General features: G+C 51.9%; 2 protein-coding genes across 4 annotated transcripts in view; one reads left to right on the plus strand and one right to left on the minus strand.

The window, feature by feature from the left end:
- coro7 (coronin 7) overlaps positions 1 to 24,408 on the plus strand; it is a 76,174-nt gene that overhangs the window by 31,522 nt on the left and 20,244 nt on the right. The window lies entirely within an intron of this gene.
- On the minus strand, positions 4,239 to 21,517 carry vasnb (vasorin b). The gene is given in 3 exon segments (XM_048990323.1): positions 4,239 to 7,050; positions 7,052 to 8,583; positions 21,174 to 21,517. Coding segments are annotated over 2 exon segments (2,022 nt in total). The 5' UTR covers positions 8,561 to 8,583; positions 21,174 to 21,517; the 3' UTR covers positions 4,239 to 6,537.

Below are 24,408 nucleotides of genomic sequence, written 5' to 3' on the forward strand. Positions count from 1 at the left end.
TCTTTAATAAAGACCGGGGTGGTGGGGTTTAAACGCGTAGCAGACGTCACTTTCACACATGGGGGCACGTAAGCAAATGCCCCCTCCCCCTCCGCCGGCAGCTACTGGTTCCGGTGAAACGTTCTCTGACGTGCGTGTGGACGTGCGGTTGGCACTGGGGCACTTGGGTATGTTTGCGTACCTGTGCGCGGGGTCGCTGTGCGATGCCGCGTGTTTCTGCATGTGTGCTGTACCCGTACTGCTGTCATTTTTAACGTTCCCCTTTTTATCTTTTGCTGTTTCGCTTGTCTGTCTCCATCCCCGTTTTCTCGTCCTTACACCCTGACGCAGCGGGATCAGTGCTGGCGTCGACCATGAGCTGGCCGAGTATAACTTGGTATACCTGCAATTTGTTTGTTCCAAGACTTGGGCTGGGACTGTGGCAATGTTTTGATTGACGGTTTAGCAGAGGGACATGGCTGACTATACTGGTATACATGAGTATATCTAAAGGTATGCCATTCTCTGTCGGATTTCACATACCCAAGAGACCCTCAGTTCCAGAAGACCTATAGAGTAGGATATCGGGAAATGGGGCCACGCTCGTGTACTAGCGGGTCCCCTGTAGGTGAGCGTGGGTAGTGCGCGTGAGCCATCGCCTGTAAAGCAGAGTTGCTCCGTAAGGACGCCGCCATCCCCTCGGCCCGGTGCACCTGCAGTACCCCTAATACATCCCAGTTACCGCATCCGGCTCCAGTGCAACATCTGCATTTGGCCTCTGGAAGCTACAGTGTCGGAAAGCAGGATTGCTGCGTATTTTGCCAAAAAGCCCAGGCGACGCAAAGAATCGTGCTCCTAGATGCTGGGCTGGGGGTGGCGGGGGGCGTGGGGGGGGACAGGAAGTCTGTTAAATATACTCATACTGGCTAAATGAATTGTTCAGATTTCCTTTAAGTGTCTGTATTTACTGTTTTGGGAAAGAAAGAAGTGATTTCTGACTCTGATCAGAAACAGACGAAAGTCACTGACCCTTCAGCGAGAGAAGCTGGGTGATTTGAATAGCAGTGCAGTCAGACACAGCAGTTTTATAAACAGTACAAGTGAGAAAGTGGGTGAAAATGTGTAAAAATTGCCTGACTGCAGTAGTCCAGGGAGAGAGTTAGAATGGGGGGGGCTGAAGTAGAGAGTTGTCTGAGAGAGACCTTACTCCTCAGGATGACACCCACGCACAGACCGATTCTCTGCACAGGCCATCAGTCTGGGTCCACCTGATGTTTTGTTGGTTCAGAGCCAGATGGTCTCCAGTAGGAGGCGAAGTTGAGTACTAAACCAATGGACCTGGGTATTTTATAAGGCAGAAGTTTGTGCGGGAGACTGAACCGCGCTAGTCAGCTTAGCTATAGCAGAGCAGCACTGACAAGGCATGCGGGGGGCAAAACAGGCAGTGTTAGGGTGACACCCCAGATGGTTGTGGGGTCAGGATCCCGCCCCCCACTCAGCACCGCGAGCTGTAGGAGGGCCTGGAGATGTCGGCTTCCACTGTAAACTTCACTTAGACCTGAAAATACAAATATTAAGGTTTTTGAAACCCACAGGCGGACAGCTAGATTATCCCAGAATATAGCAATAGTAAAGAATAAAATGTCTGACAATTTCTGGAACATGATTCCCAGTAATGGGGCGAGAGTGTGATGGGAGACGGAGGGTCCCGAGGAAAGAGCCAGCCAAGGGTTTAAAGGTGGTGGGGGGGAGGATTTCATAATCAGATCTGAATTTTTCAGCTCTTCGGCCAGTCGCAGGCACAGCAGGGTAGCATTCGAGCAGCCAGATCCAGTGCGATGCATTAACCTCAGTCTCAAGGTCGCAAACACATGGGCAACAGTATTCTCACCTTGGCCGTATTCATAAGTCGAAAGTGAGTCGCTTACGTGTGTCTAATCGAAGCATGAACTGTGAGTTCCACCTCTGAGATTTTTCTTTGGTTAAGTTGGGACCTTTACGTTCATGTGACCTTGAGACTGAGACTAACGCCTGAATAACTTTCGCGCGACTGTCGTGATTTCGGTTCAGTCAAAGACAGACGTTGTGCCATCCAGATTTCGAGGGGACAGAGTAACAGAAATATCGCACTCGGCTTGGCAGATAGATGCGGTCCTATGTCATCAGCATAGCAGAGATGATTAATACTCGCCTGCCAGCGCTATCCCCGGAGGTCACCGCATACAGGAAGAAGGGGGAGTTACAATGTCTGACATGGACTTTCCAATTATCTGCAGATGTGTCTCTGTTACCGTCATAGGTGTGGAGTCCAGCGTACAAGTGGGTGGATGATTTGAACTCATAAATAGCGAGGCCAGTTCACTTAAGTTAACAAGAAAAGATAAACCAAGACACCGAGTATTCGTAGGGAAAAACAGCAGGGGTTGATGCATCGCAGACGCGTCACTAGCTGTACGCACCTGGCCACATTCCCGTGATCTTATCGGCGATACATATTTCTGTCAGAGAAATTCATAAAGCTGTCACTTTTATACAATGCACGTTTTTTATTTCCTGTGGTGTTCAGCGAATGTATTGGAGTAATTTAGGGTTGTGGTTATAAACTTGCATTATATTACAACAGTTCTTCTCAACCCAGTTCTCAGGGACACCCAGACTTCCACATTTTCGGTCCCTCCCAGCTACCAGCACGCTGTACCAGGACTTCATCTGTGCCGGGAGCTGAGAGGGACCAAAATGTGGACTGTGTTGAGAAACACGGAATTAGCGTACTGAGCACTGTCCCAACCATCTTTGCAGTAAGATGAAGTAGTGGAAGTCTCCACCCTAATCTTTGTTTAACGCCCATGTGTGCTGACTCTACACAGAGTAATCTTTTATGTTTCCATTTAACCGGAATATAGTGGCAGAAAATTCAGAAGCCAGTTGCACTGCTGCTGTTGTTGTGCTGGATACCTTATTATTCAAAGGAACGGCTTTCCTGTTAGTCACGAGGCAATGAGGGCCCAGAGCTGCGTCTGATTTCACAGGCAGAAGCAGTCGAAGTTGCGAAGTAATAAGAAAGTGTTCCGGTAGATCAGGGCAAGGCGACAAAACGGAAACACCGAATGCTTAATCCATAAGCTGAGCCAACATCTGAAGTGCTGTGATCGTAGGATCTGTAACATTTTTAACAAAGTTAACACGTTAAGCAAAGCAGTATTATTTCACGCTTCTGGGACCTGGGTTCGAGTCTCCGCCGTGGCTGTGTGTGTGTGTGTCTGTGTGTGTGTGTGTGTGTGTCTGTGTGTCTGTGTGTGTGTGTGTGTGTGTGTGTGTGTCTGTGTGTGTGTGTGTCTGTGTGTGTGTGTGTGTTTGTGTGTGTGTGTGTGTGTTTGTGTGTGTGTCTGTGTGTGTGTGTGTGTCTGTGTGTGTGTGTGTGTGTGTGTGTGTGTGTGTGTGTGTGTCTGTGTGTGTGTGTGTCTGTGTGTGTGTGTGTGTGTGTGTGTGTCTGTGTGTGTGTGTGTGTCTGTGTGTGTGTTTGTGTGTGTGTGTGTGTGTGTGTGTGTGTGTGTGTGTGTGTGTTTGTGTGTGTGTGTGTGTGTTTGTGTGTGTGTGTTTGTGTGTCTGTGTGTGTGTGTGTGTGTCTGTGTGTGTGTGTGTGTGTGTGTGTGTGTGTGTGTGTGTGTGTGTGTGTGTGTGCAGTTTGCTTGTTCTCCCTGTATCATCGTGGGGTTTCCTCAGGTTTCCCCCCACAGTCCAAAAACATGTTGAAGTTAATTGGAGTGACCAAATTGCCCATAGTTGTGCCTGTGTGAGTGAATGGTCTCCCTGGTGCCCTGCGATGGGTTGGTGCCCCATCCTGGGTTGTTCCCTGCCTTGCGCCTGTAGCCCCTGGGATCGACTCCAGACCCCCGCGACCCTGTATAAGACAAGCAGCTTCAGAAAATAGATGGATGGAGGGTGACCAAGGATTGAGCACAGAAAACACCTGAAACAAAAAGTGGATTGTTCTGCAAATGTTTGTGGTTTTTGCGAGGAAATTGTAAGTAATTGAGAGACAGAGATTGGTGATAGATATAGTGATACAGGAAGGAAGAGGGAGTAAGACCAAACTGCAAGAGGAGCCCAATGGAGGCCAGCAAACTGCAACGCAGAAGCTGGGGGAGGGGGCTCTGGGGGGGGCTCCTTGCTCCTACACACCAGCCCCTGCTGGCCGCCCAGTCCGCCCAGTCCGCCCAGTTACCAGGGATATTAAAGAAAAACACCTGACAGTCCTGTCTGGTTTTCACATTTTTATTGCTTTTTTTTATTTTTTTACTGACGCTTTCTTTCTTACAAAATATGTTTTCGCTAAAACGATGCGGACGGACAGTAAGGCAGCGACAAAAGAAAGTAAAACAGCTTCCCAAAATAAACAGGGAAAAAAAATTCAGCTTATTGAAAATATTTCACATATTTTCAATCCCTCATGCCGTGATAATAGTGATTCCAGTTGAAGCTACATTTTTGTGTGTGTGTTTGATTTCTGTCCTTTCTTGACACATTTGCTTGACGCTAGAGGCTAGTATCTCTATGGCAGTCTTTTCTAATCCCGTCAGGGACCCACAGACGGTCCATGTTTTTGCTCCCTCCCAGCTCCCTGCCAAACAGTCCACTGGTTTACGCTGTTGATTAATGGGGGTTCGTAAAGGGAAGTGTCACCCAGGCCAGTCCCGAATGGATGTGCTTGACCCCAGGGCAAGTGCTGGAACAGTACGAACACTCCTCAGGCCAGCCAGACACTGCCCTCCTCCTGACCTCGGTACCGCCCCCCCCCCCCCTTGGCTCCTGGGGCAAACCGTCAGCTCCTTCGTGGAGAATGAAGCTGCCAACTTCCATTCCTTGTTCCCCACCCCAGGTCGGGGGGCCCTTTCGGTCAGGGGCCCTCAAAAGGGTCCCGATAGTCCGCCTGGGTGTTCCACACAGAGGTTCCCGCAGACCCCACATACACACATGCTTGTGACAAACATCAGCTTGTCTGTATGGCTGCAGTATTTTGCTTTGTGCTTCCAGCTGTTGCTTAAGCTGTGTGTGTGGGGGTGTAGACAAACACACACACACACCGGGGCGGACTATATTCACCTTGTTCTTATTTTTAATTTAATGATTTATGTGCGGCCCCTGCACAGTGGTGAAGTATATTTTAAGGCTCTTTGCAGGATCAGGGTTTCGACATGCTGTGCGTGGGAAGATCATTCTTTCTGGGCCTTTCTGTGGGAACTGAGGTCTCTCTGTCTCATTACAGCAGGTTCTAGGTGCAGGTTCTAGGTGCAGGTTCTAGGTGCAGGTTCGGCCAGGAACACGGCAGCTGGCGTGTAAGCTTCTGCTTGCTTGTGGCACTCCTCTGCCCCAGCTGGAGATGGGCTAAATGCACGTTACATACATGTGGGCGTGGCCTCTTCCCTGTGCCGTGATGCTGTCACACAGTGGCATGCTGGGAGAATGAGTCCAGTTGTGTTGCTGCCGTCTTAGCCAGCTGGGTCAGAGCTTTTCACAAGCTGTGGTTTTGGGAGGAAAATGCACTGAATTCATTGTGACAGAAACAACAAACAAGGCCTTTGAGGATTTCTGTGTGATTGTGTTTCTGTTACGGCCCTCCTGTCCCGTGGCTGAGAAGGGTTTAGCTTGGGGTTCACAGCATAACACACAATAACACAATTTCAGTTGTCTGTGTAATGGAAATTTTCAATTTCTGGGAGGTTTCTGAGGTTTTTCCTGGGGGGGGGTCGGGGGGTGTTGTTTCAGGGATGCGGAGTCCCGCCTCCCTTCAAACAGGATGCCGTTCGTTTAACAGACTGATTTACTTCGTCACACGGGCAGGTCTTAATCCTGCAAGAGTTTAATCTACTGATTAGTGCCTTAAGTTACAAGCAAGAGGGGCAGGTAACAGTCAAATCTTAAGGGTTAGAGAAAACAGCACGATAATCCAAATATACTCAAAACGGTAACCTTCAGATAACCTTAAGGTCGAACAAGTCCAAGAGTTTACCTCTCTATTTTTTTCAATATTTACCCCTTCATTCCGTTCACATGACGTTGATTAGGGCCAACGTCCTTTAGATAGTGCTGAGCTGCTTCTGATCTTTACTTTACTGTTAATGGTTCCCCTTCCTTAGACGGGGGCAATCAGGAACTCGCCTTCAGTGCAGGTTCCGCCCTTAATGTGGGTGAGTGAAAGTGTCACATGGGTGAGAGCCAGCTGCCGGCTTCAGACTCCGCCTCATAGGCGCCCTTGCCCACCGGGTCTTTCCCAGAAGGTGCTGCCCTGGCGACATGCCCGTAGGAACACGGTGCGTGACCGGCGGCGAGCAGGAAGCAAGTACTTGTGAAGAGACAGGCACCTCCGGGACGCCCTGGTAGGGTCTTTTAGAGTCCATACTGATTGGATGTGGCTGAGTCGGGCGTTTCTTCAGTCCTGGTTAATGTTTATGTCTCCCTCACCTCTCTCCCGACTTCTCCGCCACAGCAGCATCTCGGCGCCTTTTGTGCTACTGACCGAGTAAGACGAGAAGCTGACTGCTGCTTTTGGGCCGAAGGTCACAAGTAGGAGGGTTTTAAAGCGGCCGCATTATTGTTAGCCGCGCAGTGGGCCTGCATGAGCGGTAGCTCGTACTCCAGGCTGCTCCGCACAGCCGCGGGAGTCGACGTGACCTCTGGCTGTTTCTGCGGCAGTGGCCCGTTGTCCGGGCCGGCCTTGACCCCCTCCAGCTCCAGGGGCAGAGGCTCGCAGCTGAAGCCGGCGTGCTCTTTGGCCCGTCTCCTGCGCAGGTAGCACACTGCACCTACCACCACTGCCAACACCACACCCAGCGCCAGGGCGACAAGGCCAGGCACCAGGGTAGTGGTGAGCTGGGCGCCATGCAGCCGGGCTTTCGGGCTGGAGTACATCAGGCCGGCAGTCCGCGCCTCCGTGCAGAAGCTGTCCCGGCCACTGGAGTCCCCCAGGGGACTGGCGCATACCGAGTAGGTACAGTTGGGCCGAAGGCCGCGCAGAGTGTACTCCAGGTAGGAGGCAGGCACGTTCAGATGCAGGGGCCGCCGGTCGGAGCCCCGAGAGGTTACTGTAGGTCAGCCGGACACCGATGATGGATGGGCGGAGCTCTACGTAGCGGTGCAGGTCCAGCAAGATGGTGGTGCCGGTGACCTCTCGGGGGATGATGTCGGGCTCCAATGCCGAGATGTCCGGAGGCTGGGGGTCCTCAGTGATTTCACAGTAGGTTCCCGACGTCTGTCGCGGGCAGATGCATTCCAGGTTCCCGCGCTGGTCCAGCTGGCACGTGCCCCCGTTCAGGCAGATCTTCAAAGGGCAGTATAGGCCAGGTTCAGCATCCATGGCGCTGCTGGGGGAGGCCGGAACAGGGGGTGGGACGGAGATTTCAGTCTTGATAGAGGGTTTATCGCTGGCAGGTGGTGGGGGGACGCCATGCGTAATGGGGGGGCGAGTGGTCACTGGCTGCAGCTGGGGTGTGCTTCTCCTGGCTGTGGAGGTGGTAGTGGTGGTGGTGGTTGTGGGACAGCCAAAGCTACCGTGATCTAGATTCTCCAGCAGCTTCCCGGCAATCAGCGGCGGGAAGTGACAGCGGGTCTCCTGTGTTCTGCCCAGCCGAAGCTCCCGGCCCCGCAGCCAGCCGGGGAACCAGGCTAGCGAGCACTGGCAGTTGAAGGGGTTTTCAGCCACCGTCAGGACCTCGAGTTTGGGGAGGAACTCGGCAAATCCTTCTGGGAAGCCCTGCAGGTTGAGGTTACTGATGTCTAGGTTCTGCAACATCTCTAAGTTCTGGAAGTCCTCTGCCTTCAGTTGGCCCATTGAGTTGCGGGACAGGTTGAGCCGCGTCAGCCCTTGCGCCTCCCAAATGGCCGGGGGCACGGCCCTCAACTGGTTATCAGAAATGTCCAGGTTGTGCAGGTTGCCCAGCATGGCCATGAGCTCCTCGCTCAGACCAGTCATTCCCAGGCCGGCCATGTTCAGCGTCTCCAAGTTGGGTGTCTGCAGGTCGGTAGGGTCTGGAGGTTGGATGGGGTTGTAGCTGAGGTCCAAGAGCAGCAAGCTGGGCTTGTACAGGGGAGGCAGAACCGCAAGCTGGTTCCCCTGCAGCTTGAGCTCTAGTAGCTTGTCTAGCTTGTCAAAGGCAGCTGGGTGGATGTTCTGGATCTGGTTGTTGTGGAGATACAGCCGTTCCAGAAAGAGTAGCCCAGAGAAGCTATGCTGGGAGATGTGTGTGATTTGGTTGGAGGACAGGTCCAAGTTGTGCAACGAGGACAGCAGAGAGAAGGTGTCGTCCAGAACCTCGGCCAACCTGTTCTGACTAAGGTCCAGCATCTCCAGGCTCTTCAGTCCCAAAAAGTCCTCCTGGTTCAGCATCTCGATTCCATTCTGGAAAACGTAGAGGTTGCTGATGGTGGAGGGCAGGCCCCGGGGCATGACGGGGGACCGCCGACGGCTGCAGAAGATATAGGTGGGGGTTGGGCAGCTGCAGTGCTGGGGACAGGCACCCTCCAATGCGCCGGCCGGGAGGAGGAGCAGGAAGGACATCAGCGGGACGGGGAGGAAGAGCTTCATGGTGCCGCTGGCGGCCAGTTCGCCTGCAAAGCAGAAGCAAAAGCTCATTAGAAGACATGGTGGTCAACATACAAGAGAGACTAAGAAGAGGCGGAAAAGTCAGTCTATGCAACCATCCATCAAGCAGTGCATTTAAATCTCTGTTCACGAAGAGGACGGTGTGGCGGTGCTCAGCAGGGTTAGGGTTAGGTTAGGGTTAGGTTAGGGTTAGGACATCATGCCTGTAAGGGCCACAGTGACTCACTCTGCTTTCTCCGGTGTGTGTCACTTTGGGTAAAGGCATCTTCAAATTAAGTAATATATATCTGAATTATATATGTATGTATGCTTTAGTTTTTTAATTAAACAAAAAAAATGCAAAATTATTCAAGTCAATTGACACTTAATTCTAAGGTGCCTATTATACGTTTGGGCCAAGCCCAAAGCCACGCGGTAATCATAAGCCTGACTTTCTTAGCAGCGTGAAATCGGCCTCCCATAATGCACCAGGGCCGTTCCATCTCATAAACACTGAAGAAAAAACATTTGCCACCGCTGAATATTTAACCATTACAGTTTGAGTCACCATCGCCATGCCGACCACGCCGCCAGCCGACCACAACACTGTGCCGACCCCGTCGCCATGCCGACCACGCCGCTGGTACCCCAATTGTTTGCTGCCTGTGGTTGTCGGGGGTCAAACTCCAAAAATCTTCCTGTAAACACCAGCTGTGAACTACCTCACAGACCCAACACCCGCGGGCCCCCCCACCACTCTGCTCGGCATCTCGGCTCCAGGGTGAGTGGGAGCTGCGTTTACGACAGGCTCTCTGGCGCGTGGAAGCCAGCCGGACCTCAGGAATGCACCCACTCTCCGGCCCCCCCCCCCCCGGAACATGAAGGAAGTGTCATAAACACAAACAATGGACAGACGGAGTCGGTGTGCCACACGCGTCCATGTCTGTCTGTCCCTTCATCCCTCCATCCCCAAACTGCTTATTTAGCTGAGGGTCACTCTGCATGCGCAGACTGCGGGTCTTTCCGTACTGAATCATTTGTGATATGTGATGTCACACTACGGGGGGAGCTGAACAGGAGAGGGAGTAAGGGGAGGCCTGAGCAGAGTTTATCAGCCCTGAGTCTGAGATTTGGGTCCGGCCTTGAGTCTGGGGGGGTGGAACTGTTTGTCCTCTCGTATATCTGTGGCTCAGCCTGACTCTGCATCTGACCCCCCCCCCGGGGTTGATAAGAGCTCCATGGAGGGGTTTCATATTTTAAGTTCATAGGGAGGTTAAGTTTCATGAGCTTTTGCAGTAAGACTGCATCCGAGTTACAGACTCGCTCCTTCGCTCAGGTGCTGCTGTTCCGCATTTCGAAGGCCAGTTTTCCTGATGTCCCAGAAAGCGCTGTCGTCGCGATCCCCTCTGCTGTGTGGCCCCCCTCTTCTTCCTGATAATCCCCTCGTGGACCTGAACGTGAAGTCACAGGGTCACCTGACAGTGGCCCTTGTTGTAGCCTTCGGGCTTTACGATTCACTGTCGGCTCAATGGTGGCCCTCCTTAGCCGGGTTCTGTGATTGGCTGTTGACTCGATGGTGGCCCTCCTAAGCCGGGCTCTGTGATTGGCTGTTGACTCGATGGTGGCCCTCCTAAGCCGGGCTCTGTGATTGGCTGTTGACTCGATGGTGGCCCTCCTAAGCCGGGCTCTGTGATTAGCTGTTGACTCGATGGTGGCCCTCCTAAGCCAGGCTCTGTGATTGGCTGTTGACTCGATGGTGGCCCTCCTAAGCCGGGCTCTGTGATTGGCTGTTGACTCGATGGTGGCCCTCCTAAGCCGGGCTCTGTGATTGGCTGTTGACTCGATGGTGGCCCTCCTAAGCCGGGCTCTGTGATTAGCTGTTGACTCGATGGTGGCCCTCCTAAGCCAGGCTCTGTGATTGGCTGTTGACTCGATGGTGGCCCTCCTAAGCCGGGCTCTGTGATTGGCTGTTGACTCGATGGTGGCCCTCCTAAGCCGGGCTCTGTGATTGGCTGTTGACTCGATGGTGGCCCTCCTAAGCCGGGCTCTGTGATTGGCTGTTGACTCGATGGTGGCCCTCCTAAGCCGTGCTCTGTGATTGGCTGTTGACTCGATGGTGGCCCTCCTAAGCCGTGCTCTGTGATTGGCTGTTGACTCGATGGTGGCCCTAGGTTTCATCTGAGGTGCTGCCATATCAGAGCGTCACAACAGAAGTGCTCCCCCCCTCCCCCTGACAGACATGTCTAATCCCCCTTTCCTCTCCATCCCTCCTCCCAGGAATAATACGGGGCAGTGAAGAATGTTCCCCCAGCCTGCAGCACCCCCAGGCTGCTGTTTGTTTAGTATTACTTAACTTCAAACACACACACCCCCCCATCTCCCTATTAAGACAGGACCAGACTGGACTGTTCCATGGGGGGCATCGCTTAGGTTCCATGTCTTCTCGTGTTCATTTGCTGTCACTCTGGCCTTTATCCCTCAGGCGAATACCTGTGCGCCGCTCGCAGCGCTTTCGTTCTCCGTCACGCCCAATCCGTGGCACCCCGGGGGATGAAAGCGGAGCAACAGGCAGCCTGTAGGGGGTGTCGGTGATTTGCAACTTTGGCTGGGGTCCAGCGAGCCCCGTGACTCTGTTTGACATATTTCAATCCAGCCACTGACAGTCTGAAATCCAGCTGTTTCTGGTTTGGTCTCCTCCCACCCCCCCCAGATGGCGAGTTCCTTTGGCACGTTGGCTTTTGTCACGCTTAACTGCCAGTGCAATGTGGTCTGCAACGGCCCCTCCTTGCCCCCCCCCCCGAAAAACAGAGATGAAGGAATGAAAGGATGAAAGGAAGGCTTTATTTTTACTCTCCATTCATAAAGGAAAAGAAAACAGGGAGATAGAGGGACAGCTCCATCAGCAAGGCTTGGGGGGGAAGGGTGTAGGAAATCCACGGGGTCTGTACCCTCCTCTGCACAGCTGGAGCCTGTTACCCGCAATGCCACAAGACTGTCCCTCAGCATGACAGACAGCAAAGACCCACAAACCACTGTCTCCATGCCCCCCCCCCCCCATATCTGAAGCGGGGTGTGAAGACTGGAAAGAGACATAATGGGAACTGGTGGGAGTAAGACAGATCAGGTGAGGTGAAGGAAGGGGCAGAGGGGAGCAGGGAGAGCGAGTGAGGGGCCTGCGGGGTGACTGTCACTGTGTGACATCGCGCGCTGAGACATGTTGCTCAGGCAAGACCCGCCCGACTGGCTGGGGGATGAAGAGCAACCGGAGTCGGGCCACAGGAAGCTTTCAGTCAGCGGGTTCACGAGTCACCTGGTGTCACGTAGCTGCCGGCTCTCGACCCAGTGCGAGGGGGGCCTGCACCCTGCCCTCGGCCCATCACATTAGACACAGAACAATTTTCACCTGTGGGGTGAAACTTTCCAAAGGTTCCCGTCCTTGCGCTCCATGCTGGTGGAAGATGCCTGCAGAGGAGGGAGAGCAGGAAGCTGCGGGTACGAGAGGCCGGTGCTGACGGGCCCCATCTGAGGGCCATATGGCCACACGGGGACCCCGTCTCTCTGTAGTGGTCCATTTGAAGTGCAACACAGAGGATTCCTCGGCAGGACTGCAGTGTAAGCGAGCCAGGCTGATTCACACACCACAAACAGCTTGTCTGTGCGATGGCAGCGCCCCTCAGATGTTTTTGTGAGAGGCAGGAGATGGCCACAGTTGTTTGGCATTTGTGGCTTTCCGAGACAGCAGACAGAACCCGGACGTCGGGGGAAACCCGAAGGAGAGGTTTGTAGCAGCGGATCCCTCATTAGGCCGCGCGGAATACTGACTCAAGATTCCCCTTGAGATTTTTTTCAGTTATGAGCAGGCGGGATGTTGCTCTAATTTAATTTTCTGCTGTTAAAGTTTAGATTTAACTTAACATTTAGTGGCTGAGCAGATCCATCTGTCCAAGCTCCTCTGCTGGTTTAGCTAACAGGTACCATAGACATCGGTGAAACAGTCAAGCATCTTTCTAAAGACTTGACAGGCAACCTTATCGGCTCTGCAGGTGCCCGTGTGGGGGCATGAAGGTTGCACAACCATTCAGAGCCTTACTCTGGTCACCCCGCCCCCCCCCCGGGTGCCACAGCAATTAATCAAGGAGGAGTTTAAACCGCACTTAAGCCATTCGAGTTAACCTCTGTCGTTTAAATGCTTTGTTGACTTTGTATCTGCGGGAGATGAAGCATGCTGGGAAGGCAACACGGTGGTGCTGCAACCCAAACTGGTCCCAGAGAGCCACTCTCACACACCACCCCCCCATGGGCTACTGGACGGTGGTGGGGGGGGGTCTGACCTTAGCACCGTAATCCTTATTCTGTTTGTGTATGTATGTATGTGTGTGTGTGTGTGTGTGTGTGTGTGTGTGTGTGTGTGTGTGTGTGTGTGTGTGTGTGTGTGCAACCGCAGGACCAGTCAAACAGGTACCGGCGTCCTGCTGGATGCCATGTCAGGCAGCAAACGCCTATAGGCCAGAAAAGAGGCCTGGGGGGGCGAGTCATTGCGAGTCACAGACAGACTGACAGGGTTGCAGTTCAGGTTTAGCTGCCGCCGCCGCCACTGCTGCTGGTTCTGACTGTCGGTGCTGTGTGTTGGGCTGTGTTGGGCTGTGTTGGGCTGTGTTGGGCTGTGTTGGGCTGTGCTGGGCTATGCTGGCCTTTGCGGCAGTTCCACTGTCTCTGCGTCCATCACTGGCTTCCACAGGCAGCACAGGAATGTACAGACTGAAGTCTCTTAAGTACACTTTAGCGGTGCTGTTTCACAAGACAGGCACGCAGGCCCTAGTTTCTGTTTGTGTTTCGCTGTGTGTGTGTGTGTGTGTGTGTGTGTGTGTGTGTGTGTGTGTGTGTTTTGGCCCCGGAGCAGCTTCTCTGTGAGACAAAGGCCGCCCCCCCCTCCTCCCTGCCACACGTCTGGGTGGCCGGTCGTCCCGGCCGCGTGCCTGGAGTGCGTTACCATCACACTTCCTCCTGTCTCGTGTCTCCTTTCCCTGCCCCCACACTATGCAGGCGTCTTCATGTCCGGACACAGCTCGGTTACCGTAAGCGCTTACAGCCCCCCCTCCCAACTGTACAGTAACAGAGATGCTGCGTGAAGCCCAAACAAACCCCGTCTCCCCCACTCCTTTTTTTTTTTTTGTGGCACGTTGGGGACAACAGGGGCAGATCGTGAGGGTCTAGGCGGGTGGCTTGACAACAGGTCGGCCCACGCCGCAGGTTGTCGATGTTGACGATGGAGCACTGAGATTCCCGCAAGGCATTGCCCACGGCGACCTGGCATTAGGAGGAGGTCCAGCTTCCGGAGGAGGACGCTGATGTGCAGGAATGTCAAGGATGTCAACAATGTGGAATGTGAGGGGGGGGGGTCACAGGGTTCAATTCGAGTTTTGGTCGGTAGCTATTGGTCGCTGTCTTGGGGGCCGGTGGGGTCTGTCACCTGCCGGCACGGCGGCGAAGCGTCTCGTTATCGCTGAGCCAGAATCACTTCTTTGTGTGCTTTTGTTGGCAACCAGCTGTGTCACATTTCCTCATTCCTGATGGCTGCCCCCGGGGGGGGGGTGGGCAACCGCCGTGTCCTCACTGCCTGATCTGCCTGCCGTCACGCTCACCGTTTGTGATTATTCAAGTGTGGGGAAGCATTTTCTGGTGTGTTTGCGGGGCATGCTGGGATACAGGAGGACCTTCGTTTGGCTCTCATTTGCCGTGGTGGTACGTCATGTTATGGTTGTGGTCGTAAGGGGCGGGGCTTGTCATCTGTCTGTTTGAAAGTGACTTAAAGCCTCAGAAGGTGAAGCCATAACTCCTCTATGTTTGTCTGTCCTCACATTGGCTAAACAGAAGTTCGCTCACATAGTCGTTGCGTCTTTCGGGGCTGCGTGCTAGCCTGTCATTTACGGCACAGCCCCAGAGCTGCCCACCCACGCTCAGCCTGTGTGGCCGTCCTCAGGCCCCGCCCAGTGTGTGCATGTGCATTTCAGAGGCCACACGGTGGCGCTGTCATCGCCTGTCATCCTGAAGCCTACCCGCGCCTTAATGCTCGACGCATACAGAGAAGTGTATTTTGGTCTGAACTACATATTCCGTGTGTGTGTGATTGTTTGTGAGCCAGCCATGTGGAAAGTACTGCCCCCCCCCCACACCACCGCCTTTACGAGCCTCTCAGGCCCTTATCAAATCTAAACCAGTCAGTGCAATTAGGAAGGGCCACGTGCACCTCCCAGCTGCAGGCCCCGAAGGCAGTGCCAGGCCCCCATCCTGAGGGGTGTGGGGGGTCTTGGGGCCAATTATCACCCCCCCATTAAACAAGCACCCTCCTCCTTTTCAAGCCATTAAAGGCAGCCCTGTTCCAGCAGTGCCTCTCTCCCCCCCCCCATGCACCGACAAAGCTTGCTCTGTTCCGGTGAATTCCAGTGAACGTCCAGGTTTTAACTAGCATATGCTACCAGCCCCCATCCCCCCCCCCCCCCCACAAATGATGGGACACAGTCTAATTTGAAGGTGTAGAAAGGGCTATCATGCTGCTCGCTCATGCGAGAGTTACGTTTGCGTCTTGGCGCCCTGGGTGTGATTCCTGCGAGTGCGACCCACTCTGTGGGCATGGGTGCCCGCCGAAGCTGTGTCTGCTGTGCGGGCGGATGGCAAGATGCCATGGAGGCGTGACCTCACATCCGTGCACATAACCCTCCTTACTGGTTTCCTGGCTGATCCCTTTGTCACCCGAGAGTGTAACTTTAACACTGAAGAGTGTAACTCTAACACCGGTGGGTGTAAATTTAACTCTAGCTCTAAGACCTTCATAACACAGCAGGTACTGCAGCTCTGTGTGTGTATCTGAACACGGGGGGGTCAACGGCAGCTGGCCCTGTCCCCCTTTGGTGCTCCCTCTCCCCGCTGCTGTGTTCCGCCATTCATGCTTCTATTCACATATCCGTTTCATGCCCCCTTCTTCCCCATCATCTTTCTCTGCCTTTGCCAGATGTTCAGAAGGTGTACCTCCACCTAGCTTTAACGGGCAGCGATGGGGGGGCTGACAGTACCACAACAGTAGGAGTTTTAACGACAGGGAGATATGGGTATATTAAAATTAGTTTTATTTAAATGAAAGAGGGCAGCTCCCCCCACACGCATACAGATGCGAGCACAGCCTTGTCACCCCACCCCACAGAATGATCACTCTTCATCTGCATATCTGCACGAGCGAATGCTCCTGCCAGGATTTGATTCTCCTGCAGGTGGGTCCTGTATCAAGAGGGGGCGGGGGGGCAGCCCCTGTCATTAATTGGCACTTTCTGGGCCCCCTCAAAAGTGTTTGTGTTCTTAGGGTAGGGCCGTTCCTAAGTGCCTTGTCACCATCCATCCATTTTCCAACCCGCTTATCCATCTGGGTCGCGGGATGGGGGGCCAGCGCATCGCAGGGCACCTTTCACTCACACATGCACACCTACGGGCAATTTAGCAACTCCAATTAGCCTCAGCATGTTCTTGGATTAACCCAGGTGGAGACGCGAACCCAGGTCCCAGAGGTGTGAGGGTGCTGCCTCATTACCAAATTACCAAAGGTGGAAATTTCAACTGGTTGGTTGAAACAAAACCGTGGTCTGGATTTTTACTTTCTGGACCTGATATTTCCACCTCTGCCAATTACTGGGGGGGGAGCAGTGAAGCAGCAGGAGGGGGGGCTCCTGGGGAAGGTCTCCGGTGTGCACGTTACCCATCATGCATCCTGCACCGAACTCCCCGTGGCAAACGGGTGGTGCTGTGGTGACCTCACAGCGGTATGACCTGCTGAGGACTGTCCCAACCCCACCCTCGCACCCGAGATCTCCAGGGAATGTACACGGCCTTCTGACGCCCCTGGCTTCAGCCTTGGAGGGACCTTGCGGCAAAAGTAAATATTTACCGCCCCAGTGGAATGCTAAGAGAGACAGAAACAGAGCGAGAGAAGGCCCGCCCCCACCCCCCCCCCCGGGCAGTGAGCAGGCGTACGGCCTCGTGCCGGACAGTGAGATTTATCAAAAGTGAAAAGTGCTCCCAGCTCACTTTCGAATTCCCGCATCTGTTACTGAGGCGTCCGCATTAAAGCCGACGAGAGCTCAGGAAACTGAAAGGGAAGGAGCGCGAAATTAAAAGCATGAGGAAAAACACCAGGGAAGTTAAATGTCAAAGCAGGGGAGCCTCTGGCTGAAATGGACGCTGAATGGGGCGTGGAGAAGGGGAGGAGCCAATAAGCAGTGGGGGGCCAAGCAAACAATCCTGGTTGAAAAGGTGAAAGTGTACGGTCAGCCTCACACTGACCCCAGATCAGTCCCACAGATTGAGCCCTCCTGCCCACCAGGCCACCTTCTGGGGGGGGGGGCGTAGCCATGTCCAGGCACGAGCTGGTGCTGGATGGCCCCTCCCCCAGTGCATTCCTGTGCCATTAGGTATAGAGGTTAATGTTTACCGCTGGCGGTGACCCTCGGGGGGAAGCCTTCCTGTGCCGCTCGGCCCTGGCGGACGACCCAGGGTCCTCCATCGTTAGGGCTCATTGCCTAATTACAGGCCAGCCAGGAGGTAATTACAGCCTGACATCTGAGGATGCTGCTTTGCTTTTTTCATTGCTGGGCCAGAAAGCGGCCACTCATGGTTCAGTCTTTGGTTCTCTCTCTCTCTCTCTCTCTCTCTCTCAGCCCCGGCCGCCTGGACTGGCCAGTTCAGATTAGCCGTTCGTGCCCGGGTTTGGCGGGGGGTGGCTGTCCTCACATATGCACACGCGGGGCTTGCTATGCAAAGCCCCCCCCCCCAGTTAACAAGGCCCCCCAGTAGCGATTCATACAGATACATACATGGATTATATTGCATATATCATTATCTCAAAATTCGCACATGAATAGTTATTATATCGTTATGACGTGGATTCTGTGCCGCACGGCGAAAGACCCGCTTATCCCGCTAAAGGCGCACGCCACCGGTACCACGGCTGGTGCCGATTCAGGCCCGGAGGACAGACATGGCGTCGCAGGAACTCGGGCGCTGCGTGGTGAGCACATGGACCGTTCCCTGCCCTCGAACACTTATGCTGCGTTCCGTTTACCTCGGAGGTCGGAGCTGGGAATGATGTCACACCCGTTAAGCACATTGTAGTACAGCGAGTTGGAAAGGCACTAGGTCAAGCCAGGTTTGTTGTTAGCCATTGTTAGTAATACTAGACAATAACACTGCATTGTGATGTATTTTGTGCATCCCTATAGCAGATGGACAGTACTGTGTGTACGACCAATTAAATGACCCCAAATTAGACATAAATGCTAATTAACAGTATATAACTACGGCTTTCACTTCTGTGGATAAAGAGAGCGGCCGTGTTAAATACTGAGGTGGGGGTTACAGGAGCTCCTCTGACTTTCTGAGTCAGAATTCCAAATTGGGGGTGTTCCAGTCGAAATTTCCGACTAGGAACGCTGAAATTCCGACTTCCCAGTTGAATTGGAACGCAGCATCGCCCTCTTAATCTGGGGATGGGGACGCAGTAGGAGCCCCTCTTATATGGTGTGGGAGGGGCCTGGTGGCCACAGCAGTGAGGGCTCCAACATGGAAGCCTGGTACATTTCGCGAGACACTGTGAAGCTTTGTTCAGAAAGTGCACGTCTGTGTCTGACTTAACGGGAAGTACGGTGTTTAGCCTTGACCTGGCCTGTGACCTCCCCCACATAGGGAGACTTTAACCTAAGGCTGACTTGCACAGTAAGCACACACGGGCCGACACAAGCCTCAGCAACAGTAACCGAGAACCTGTGCTTTGCATCGCAGAACAGCTACATCGGTAACCAAAAACCTGCAAAGAGCAGAGGTGCGAGCGGTGGGGGCGCAGGAGAGCTACTCCCTCTCTGTTTTGAACCCCCCCGACTGCCAGTCACACAGAATGGGCCCTTTCTCCTTTCTTGTCATTTTTCCTATTGCACACCTACCCCCCCCCCACCCCGAGCAGTCCTCTGCGCTTACACCCCCAGTGTACACCACACTGCCCCCTTCCCCACATCACCCTCTGCTTCCTTTAAAGAATTATTAGCTTTCTGATTGTGATCTCTGTACCCCCTCCCTTCCGTCGTCATGGCGATCTGACTCGTACCCTTATTGCTTGTCCCCCCTCCAGGCCAACCTGAGACTGTGTGTGTGTGGTTGGGGGGGGGGGGGGGGGCTTAAGCCCCTGTCTCTCTGCCCCTACCACTGCTTTTCACTGAAAGCTCATTCCGACATCTTCGCAAAACTTTAATTAAAATCGCTGAGGTACCGGGTAAGGAATGTTTGCTCTCCCCCACACCCCCATCTCTCCTTTTCTCATCCTTACATGCCCCGCACACTGCCTGAAAATCCCCCCCCCCCCCCCCAATCCGGGGATACTGCATAAACCTTGTCTGTGCACTTTACAGTGTCGCCCCCCAGTCACACTTGCTCCTTTACTCGACCCTCCACATATGCACTGCCGAACCCAATGTGCCCATAACTCTCTACATCCACCCCCTTCTGAAAGTGCGTGACAGCCGTCGTGCGCCTTCCCAGAAAGATTAAGCAATTTTCCGTGGATGTTAGGGCTCGCTAAGATCGCTATCTTATTTGTAACTAGACAAACTACCAAAACAAAGTTTGCAGATTTACTGTATCGAATTCCTCATCTTTACTAAAGACTGGCCACGGAAATCTGCTTCAATGGCGCGACTATCGACCATTATCTCTCATTTTTGTGTAACAGTATCAAGTGTCACTTCGTTTTATTTAGGTCTGTTGTCTCGCGGGTATCAGGAGTGTGTCTCTGGCAATCGGGATAAAATTGCCTTCTTAATGTGACAGATTTACTGCGCTTCTCTGTTCTGCACTCAGCTGACCCGCTGCCTTTACACGGCACGTTGAGCAGAACAGATACAGTTTACGTGCAATCTGTCCGTTTTGCAAATTACTCAAATTTTTGTGGTAAAGTGACTCGTGAATTTAGTAACAGCATCCATATGTAGGTTTAAGGCTTACGTTCTCTCGACCTCCAGTGATGTTTTTACGTTATAACGTGCACTGGAATGTATCTGCCAAGGGATTAATGTCGTGATACAAAGATTAGTTTAACTTTGGCAAGAAGGCTCCGGATTTCCGTGTGATGGAGGTACCCGTGGTATTAATTACAGCCGTACAGCTGCGACTGCGCTGTAGTGTTAGGTAAACCGGCTGCGCTGCATGCGCAAAGTGGTACGCGCTCACCAGAACACCATAGGGCTCCAGACTTTTCATTCATCTAAGGGCGTCTTTGATTTACGTATCTCGTAGCGATTCAGATCGATTAATTAATTTATACAAGTAATTTTTTTACCTATTTACTTTTGCGTCATTGTAAAAATGTTATATTTTTGTTATCCGTTAAAGAAACTGCTGACAGTTTAAATCCATTTCATCTTCGTTTTTTGGTGATGCTCTTCAAATTTTTGATTTCCTTTTTCTACCACGGCCTTCATAGGAGTTACTGGCACAGAAACAGCTTCACAAATAGGAAATTATAAGAGTTAATCGCTTTACGGTCCATGTGACTAAACAGATTTGCCTGCAAATCCTATACCACATTTCCTTTGAACTGGTGGTGAGAGAAAATGAATCGCCCCGTGCATCCGCGGACACCAGCTGCTCCGCGTGTGCTGCTCGATGCAAGACGTCCCCCGTACGATACAAGTACAAACTGTGAATTAGTCTGCGTTAAATACAAAGCAGCGATGTAGCCTGGCTGCTGCACTGAGTAATGTGGTCAGACTCTCGCTACTTATCATTATACTATTATATTTCCTTTGAAACGTGGGTGGAGTTTTATATTTATATATATATATATATATATATATATATATATATATATATATATAATATATATATATAAATACACACACACACACACACACACACACACATCAAGAAGCAATATCTACCTCTCTATTTATATACACCGTTGCCTAATTCAGCTGGTAGGTGATACGGATGTTTTGCCGGGGGCCATGAAGCATGCAGGTTGTAAACAGACCTTTTTTTACAACGCTGACGGTGTTGCAAAAGTGTGACACGCAGTGCGCCGTGTTGTCACGCCGGTCGGGCTGGTGCGGTGGTGGCGTGCCAGCCCGCACACGCACGAGGGTAAGAGCCGTCGAGGGCTCGTCATCACCTTATCGTGTGTGTCACCTCGGATCGGACTGCACCGAAACCCGCCTGAAAGTGACAAGGGCTGCCGGACCTACGTGCACGGAAGACAGCTAGTGTCTAAAATTTGTTGTGGCTGTATTTCTGGTTTATATTTAGAATAAATTTTAACTTGATGGATTTACCTGCCTGACGAATCTAGCGTTGTCGGAGCCGGGTTATAATAATACTACATCCTATATATAATACTTTATTAACAAAGTAGAACATAGTAAATCAGGAACATTTTATACAACCCGACAGGTCTGCGTTTTTTCCCATTGGTAAAAAATTTGAGCAAGAATGTATTTAAGGCGCCCATAAACTATTACATAGCTAGTATAGACAAATCGCACTGAAAACTGAAATATGTATATATATCAAGCAGTACTTTAAGACTTACCAGTTGAGGCGTCAAGCGCGAAGTACGGTGCTGTGCGGGTGCGGGAGGATCCCTGTTCATCCGCGGGACGGAGCAGGAGTCGGAGCCCCCTCAGACATCATGGTGAGCACCCTGCAAACTTTCCGCTGTTCCTTCCGAGATGCGCCCGGCATGCGTGCGCCTGCCCGCACTTTAGCCTGTCCAGTTTGCCGACGAAATCGCGGTAATTTTGCCGTCCGGACCCAAAACAATAAGGCTTTATGGGCGAGTGGGAAGCCGTACGATTTACGTCGGAAAGAGGAGGGCCAGCTCTAGCCGCAGACGAAACGAAAGCGCTCACAGCCTGCCCTGTCCCGGCTGAGGATTGGAGAGCGCCGGCATACCTTCGCCCGGAAGGTGGGGCGAAGGCACCGCAAGGTTGCACAAAACTTTTTTTTTCTCGCTGCCTTTCCAGCTGCCTGCAGTGACACCGTTTGTACGGTGTGCTGCAGGCTGTTACACATTCGCCTTCGGGGCACTGGAACATAATTAATATTTATAGCGTTGGGGGGGAAAGACTTTGGTTTTCTTTGACACTATGGTACAGATACTAGTAATCACATGTGATTTTTTAACTGTTTAACGGTACAAGTCTGATAAATCACCTGTATCTGTCAATTTATGCGTAATGCACATGTAACTATTGCCAAACATTGGAAATTCCTAAAACTGGCCGTTTTCCACAATCTTATGGACACGAATACGGGACATTTATATAGTATGTAGTCACGGCTTGGTAATGAGTATATTTCCAGTTGGTAGTCTTGATATTGAATGGCGTTACTTATGCAGTTTGCAAAGTTGTAAATTAAACTCGAAAATGGTATTAAATACTGAGGTAGGCCGATACATTCACTATCCGTCCAAAAGTGTTCCATCCACCTATCCTGTACAGTGTCACTGGCATTTACTGACCATACATTTATAATCATTTACTGACGTATATTTAAAGATGTCACAAACCCGGTTTGGGGCAATCCGCGGGCCGCCGCTTCGCGTCTGTTATTTAATGGGAACCGGGGTCGCTTCCCTGCAGCGCACTTCCGACCGACGTTAGCCGTAAATGGCACTCGGCAGCCGGGGGGCTATTTTAAATCCGTGCAAAATCTGTATAACGAGGCAGGGTAACGCGATCGGCCTCCCGCACCTATATCCTTTCCGCTGATGCGTGCAAATGGATGAATTTCTCATCAATTACTAAATTCGTGTACTGCTTTCGTTAACTAAAAATAAAGTAACTTGTAAGAATCGTTTATTATGATTCAGAAATCCTAATACTTGTTTATTGCTTGTTTTTGTATTTTTTTCCTTTATTTTGATTGTATGCAATGTTTTCTGCTTTATATGTGTTTATTTTGTTTTTTTATTAATTATAATGTCGGTGTTTTACCCAAAGTTAATCCTTTTGCTTATTCTAGTGCACTGCTTGCTAGTAGGAACGTAAACCTTCAGTCATGCCAGTTTCTGTTAACACTGAAATACTTTGACTTAAGCCTTTGGTTTTTATATAATAGCCTTAAGAAGCTCTTAGGCTCCTTGTTTTTTTGTATGTTTTCGGTGACCTCAGTTTAGCCGTTAGCAGGATGCGTAACAGAAGCTGCGTGTTTGACGTACTATTAAACTGTTTAATGAGCAGGCAGCCCTGTGTGTGTGCGTGCGTGTGTGTGTGTGTGTGTGTGTGTGTGTGTGTGTGCGTGCGGGTTTTGGTTTGGTTTTCGTCTGTCAGCTAAGGAATGCTTAGTGCTTCAGTGACCTTCACCCAGCCGTCTTGCTCTTCCTCATCCTCATCTCCCTACCCCTTTACTTAATCTGCCTAATCATCATGTTACTTGGGCGCTGAACTCGTCTGTGGTGTGTCATGGTAAGTGACAGGAAGAGGGGAGTGATTCAGTACAGAACCCCAGTCTCCGGTACAGCTGAATCCTTTATGTCCATGCAGGAGGAATTCCGCTTTTACGGCAGTGACATGCAGGCACAGGAGCATCGCCTTTGCCTTCCTGGCCCCACTCCCCCAAGATGCGAAAATAACGCTAGATATAAGTAGTCTGAGTTCATCATGCTGACAGTTTTAGCTCGCTCCTGAGGGGGGCGCTGTTATGGTGACTGCTTTTCTGGTCTCCATGGGGAGGCCGTCTCGCCCATATTTGCCGACTCTGGCTTGCCATGGGTCCCTGGCGTGTAATTTATTGCACATTTACTAGTTTATTATCTGAACTTCACAGGAAACAGCGATTGGTCTTCCAAAACCGTGGGACCTTTGTGGAGGTGGTGCTCCGTGACAGAGAGAGAATTCCCTGGGAGACACCCTGAGAGGAGTGACCTTTATCCGGGCTGGACAGAGCCCGGCGCGCACGCGCCTGGCTTTCTGACGAACGTGCCATCTGTCCTGAGCCGAACTCACGTGGCCTTTCGTGAATGTGCTGTACGGTGTGTTAGCTTGTAGCGAGGTATGATTGCACAGATGCCCGGTTGCTCTTTTCAAACAGGGAGAGCAATGACAGGTTGGTCCAGTAGGTGGGGTAGTGGTTGAAGAAGGGTTGGGGGTCACATTGACATAGCAGTGCAGCATCTGCTGAGCCGATGGATCGTGACCTTACCCTTTTATCAGCTTCTGAATAGCCTGCATGGCTGAACTTGTTCTTGACGAGTAGAATAGCTGGTTTCTCTTTGCTGAGTGATTAGTGCAAACCTCCGGTAAGATCCCTTAAGATTAACCATGACCATAAACAGGTCCAACTGCCATCAGCAATTCTGTCCGGGAAACTGATTCAGGGACCCCAGGATCAGTGGGGAGCCGAAGGTATTTATGGTAGAAGGCCTGTTAGAAGAGAGCGAGACAGAGCGTACGTGTGTGTCTGTGTGTGTCTGTGTGTGTCTGTGTGTGTGTTGGATACCACACAGTGCCCCAGTGCCTAGGAGTGCAAACACACACAAGGTATCTACACTGACATCAGCTTGCCGTTCACTTACTTGTTTTTTCCCCCTGACCACAAAGGTCTGTATTGTCTGGCATCCTCCAGTAAAAGTCTTAGAGGGACCTTTTTTTTGCACTGCAGATCCTGCCCTCCAGTCTTTTAGTCTCGTTCCTCAGTTTTTGTTTCAGGTCAGCGGTGTGTTAACTCTCCCGGAAACTTGGGTGGCAGAGTTAAGAGCTGGACTGGCGGTGGAAATTGGGGATCTGGGGGGGGGGGGTTCCCCAAGCTTTCTGCAGAGGAAT

This window comes from Brienomyrus brachyistius, chromosome 22, assembly GCF_023856365.1.
Source record: "Brienomyrus brachyistius isolate T26 chromosome 22, BBRACH_0.4, whole genome shotgun sequence".
In the NCBI taxonomy this organism is placed as follows: domain Eukaryota; kingdom Metazoa; phylum Chordata; class Actinopteri; order Osteoglossiformes; family Mormyridae; genus Brienomyrus; species Brienomyrus brachyistius.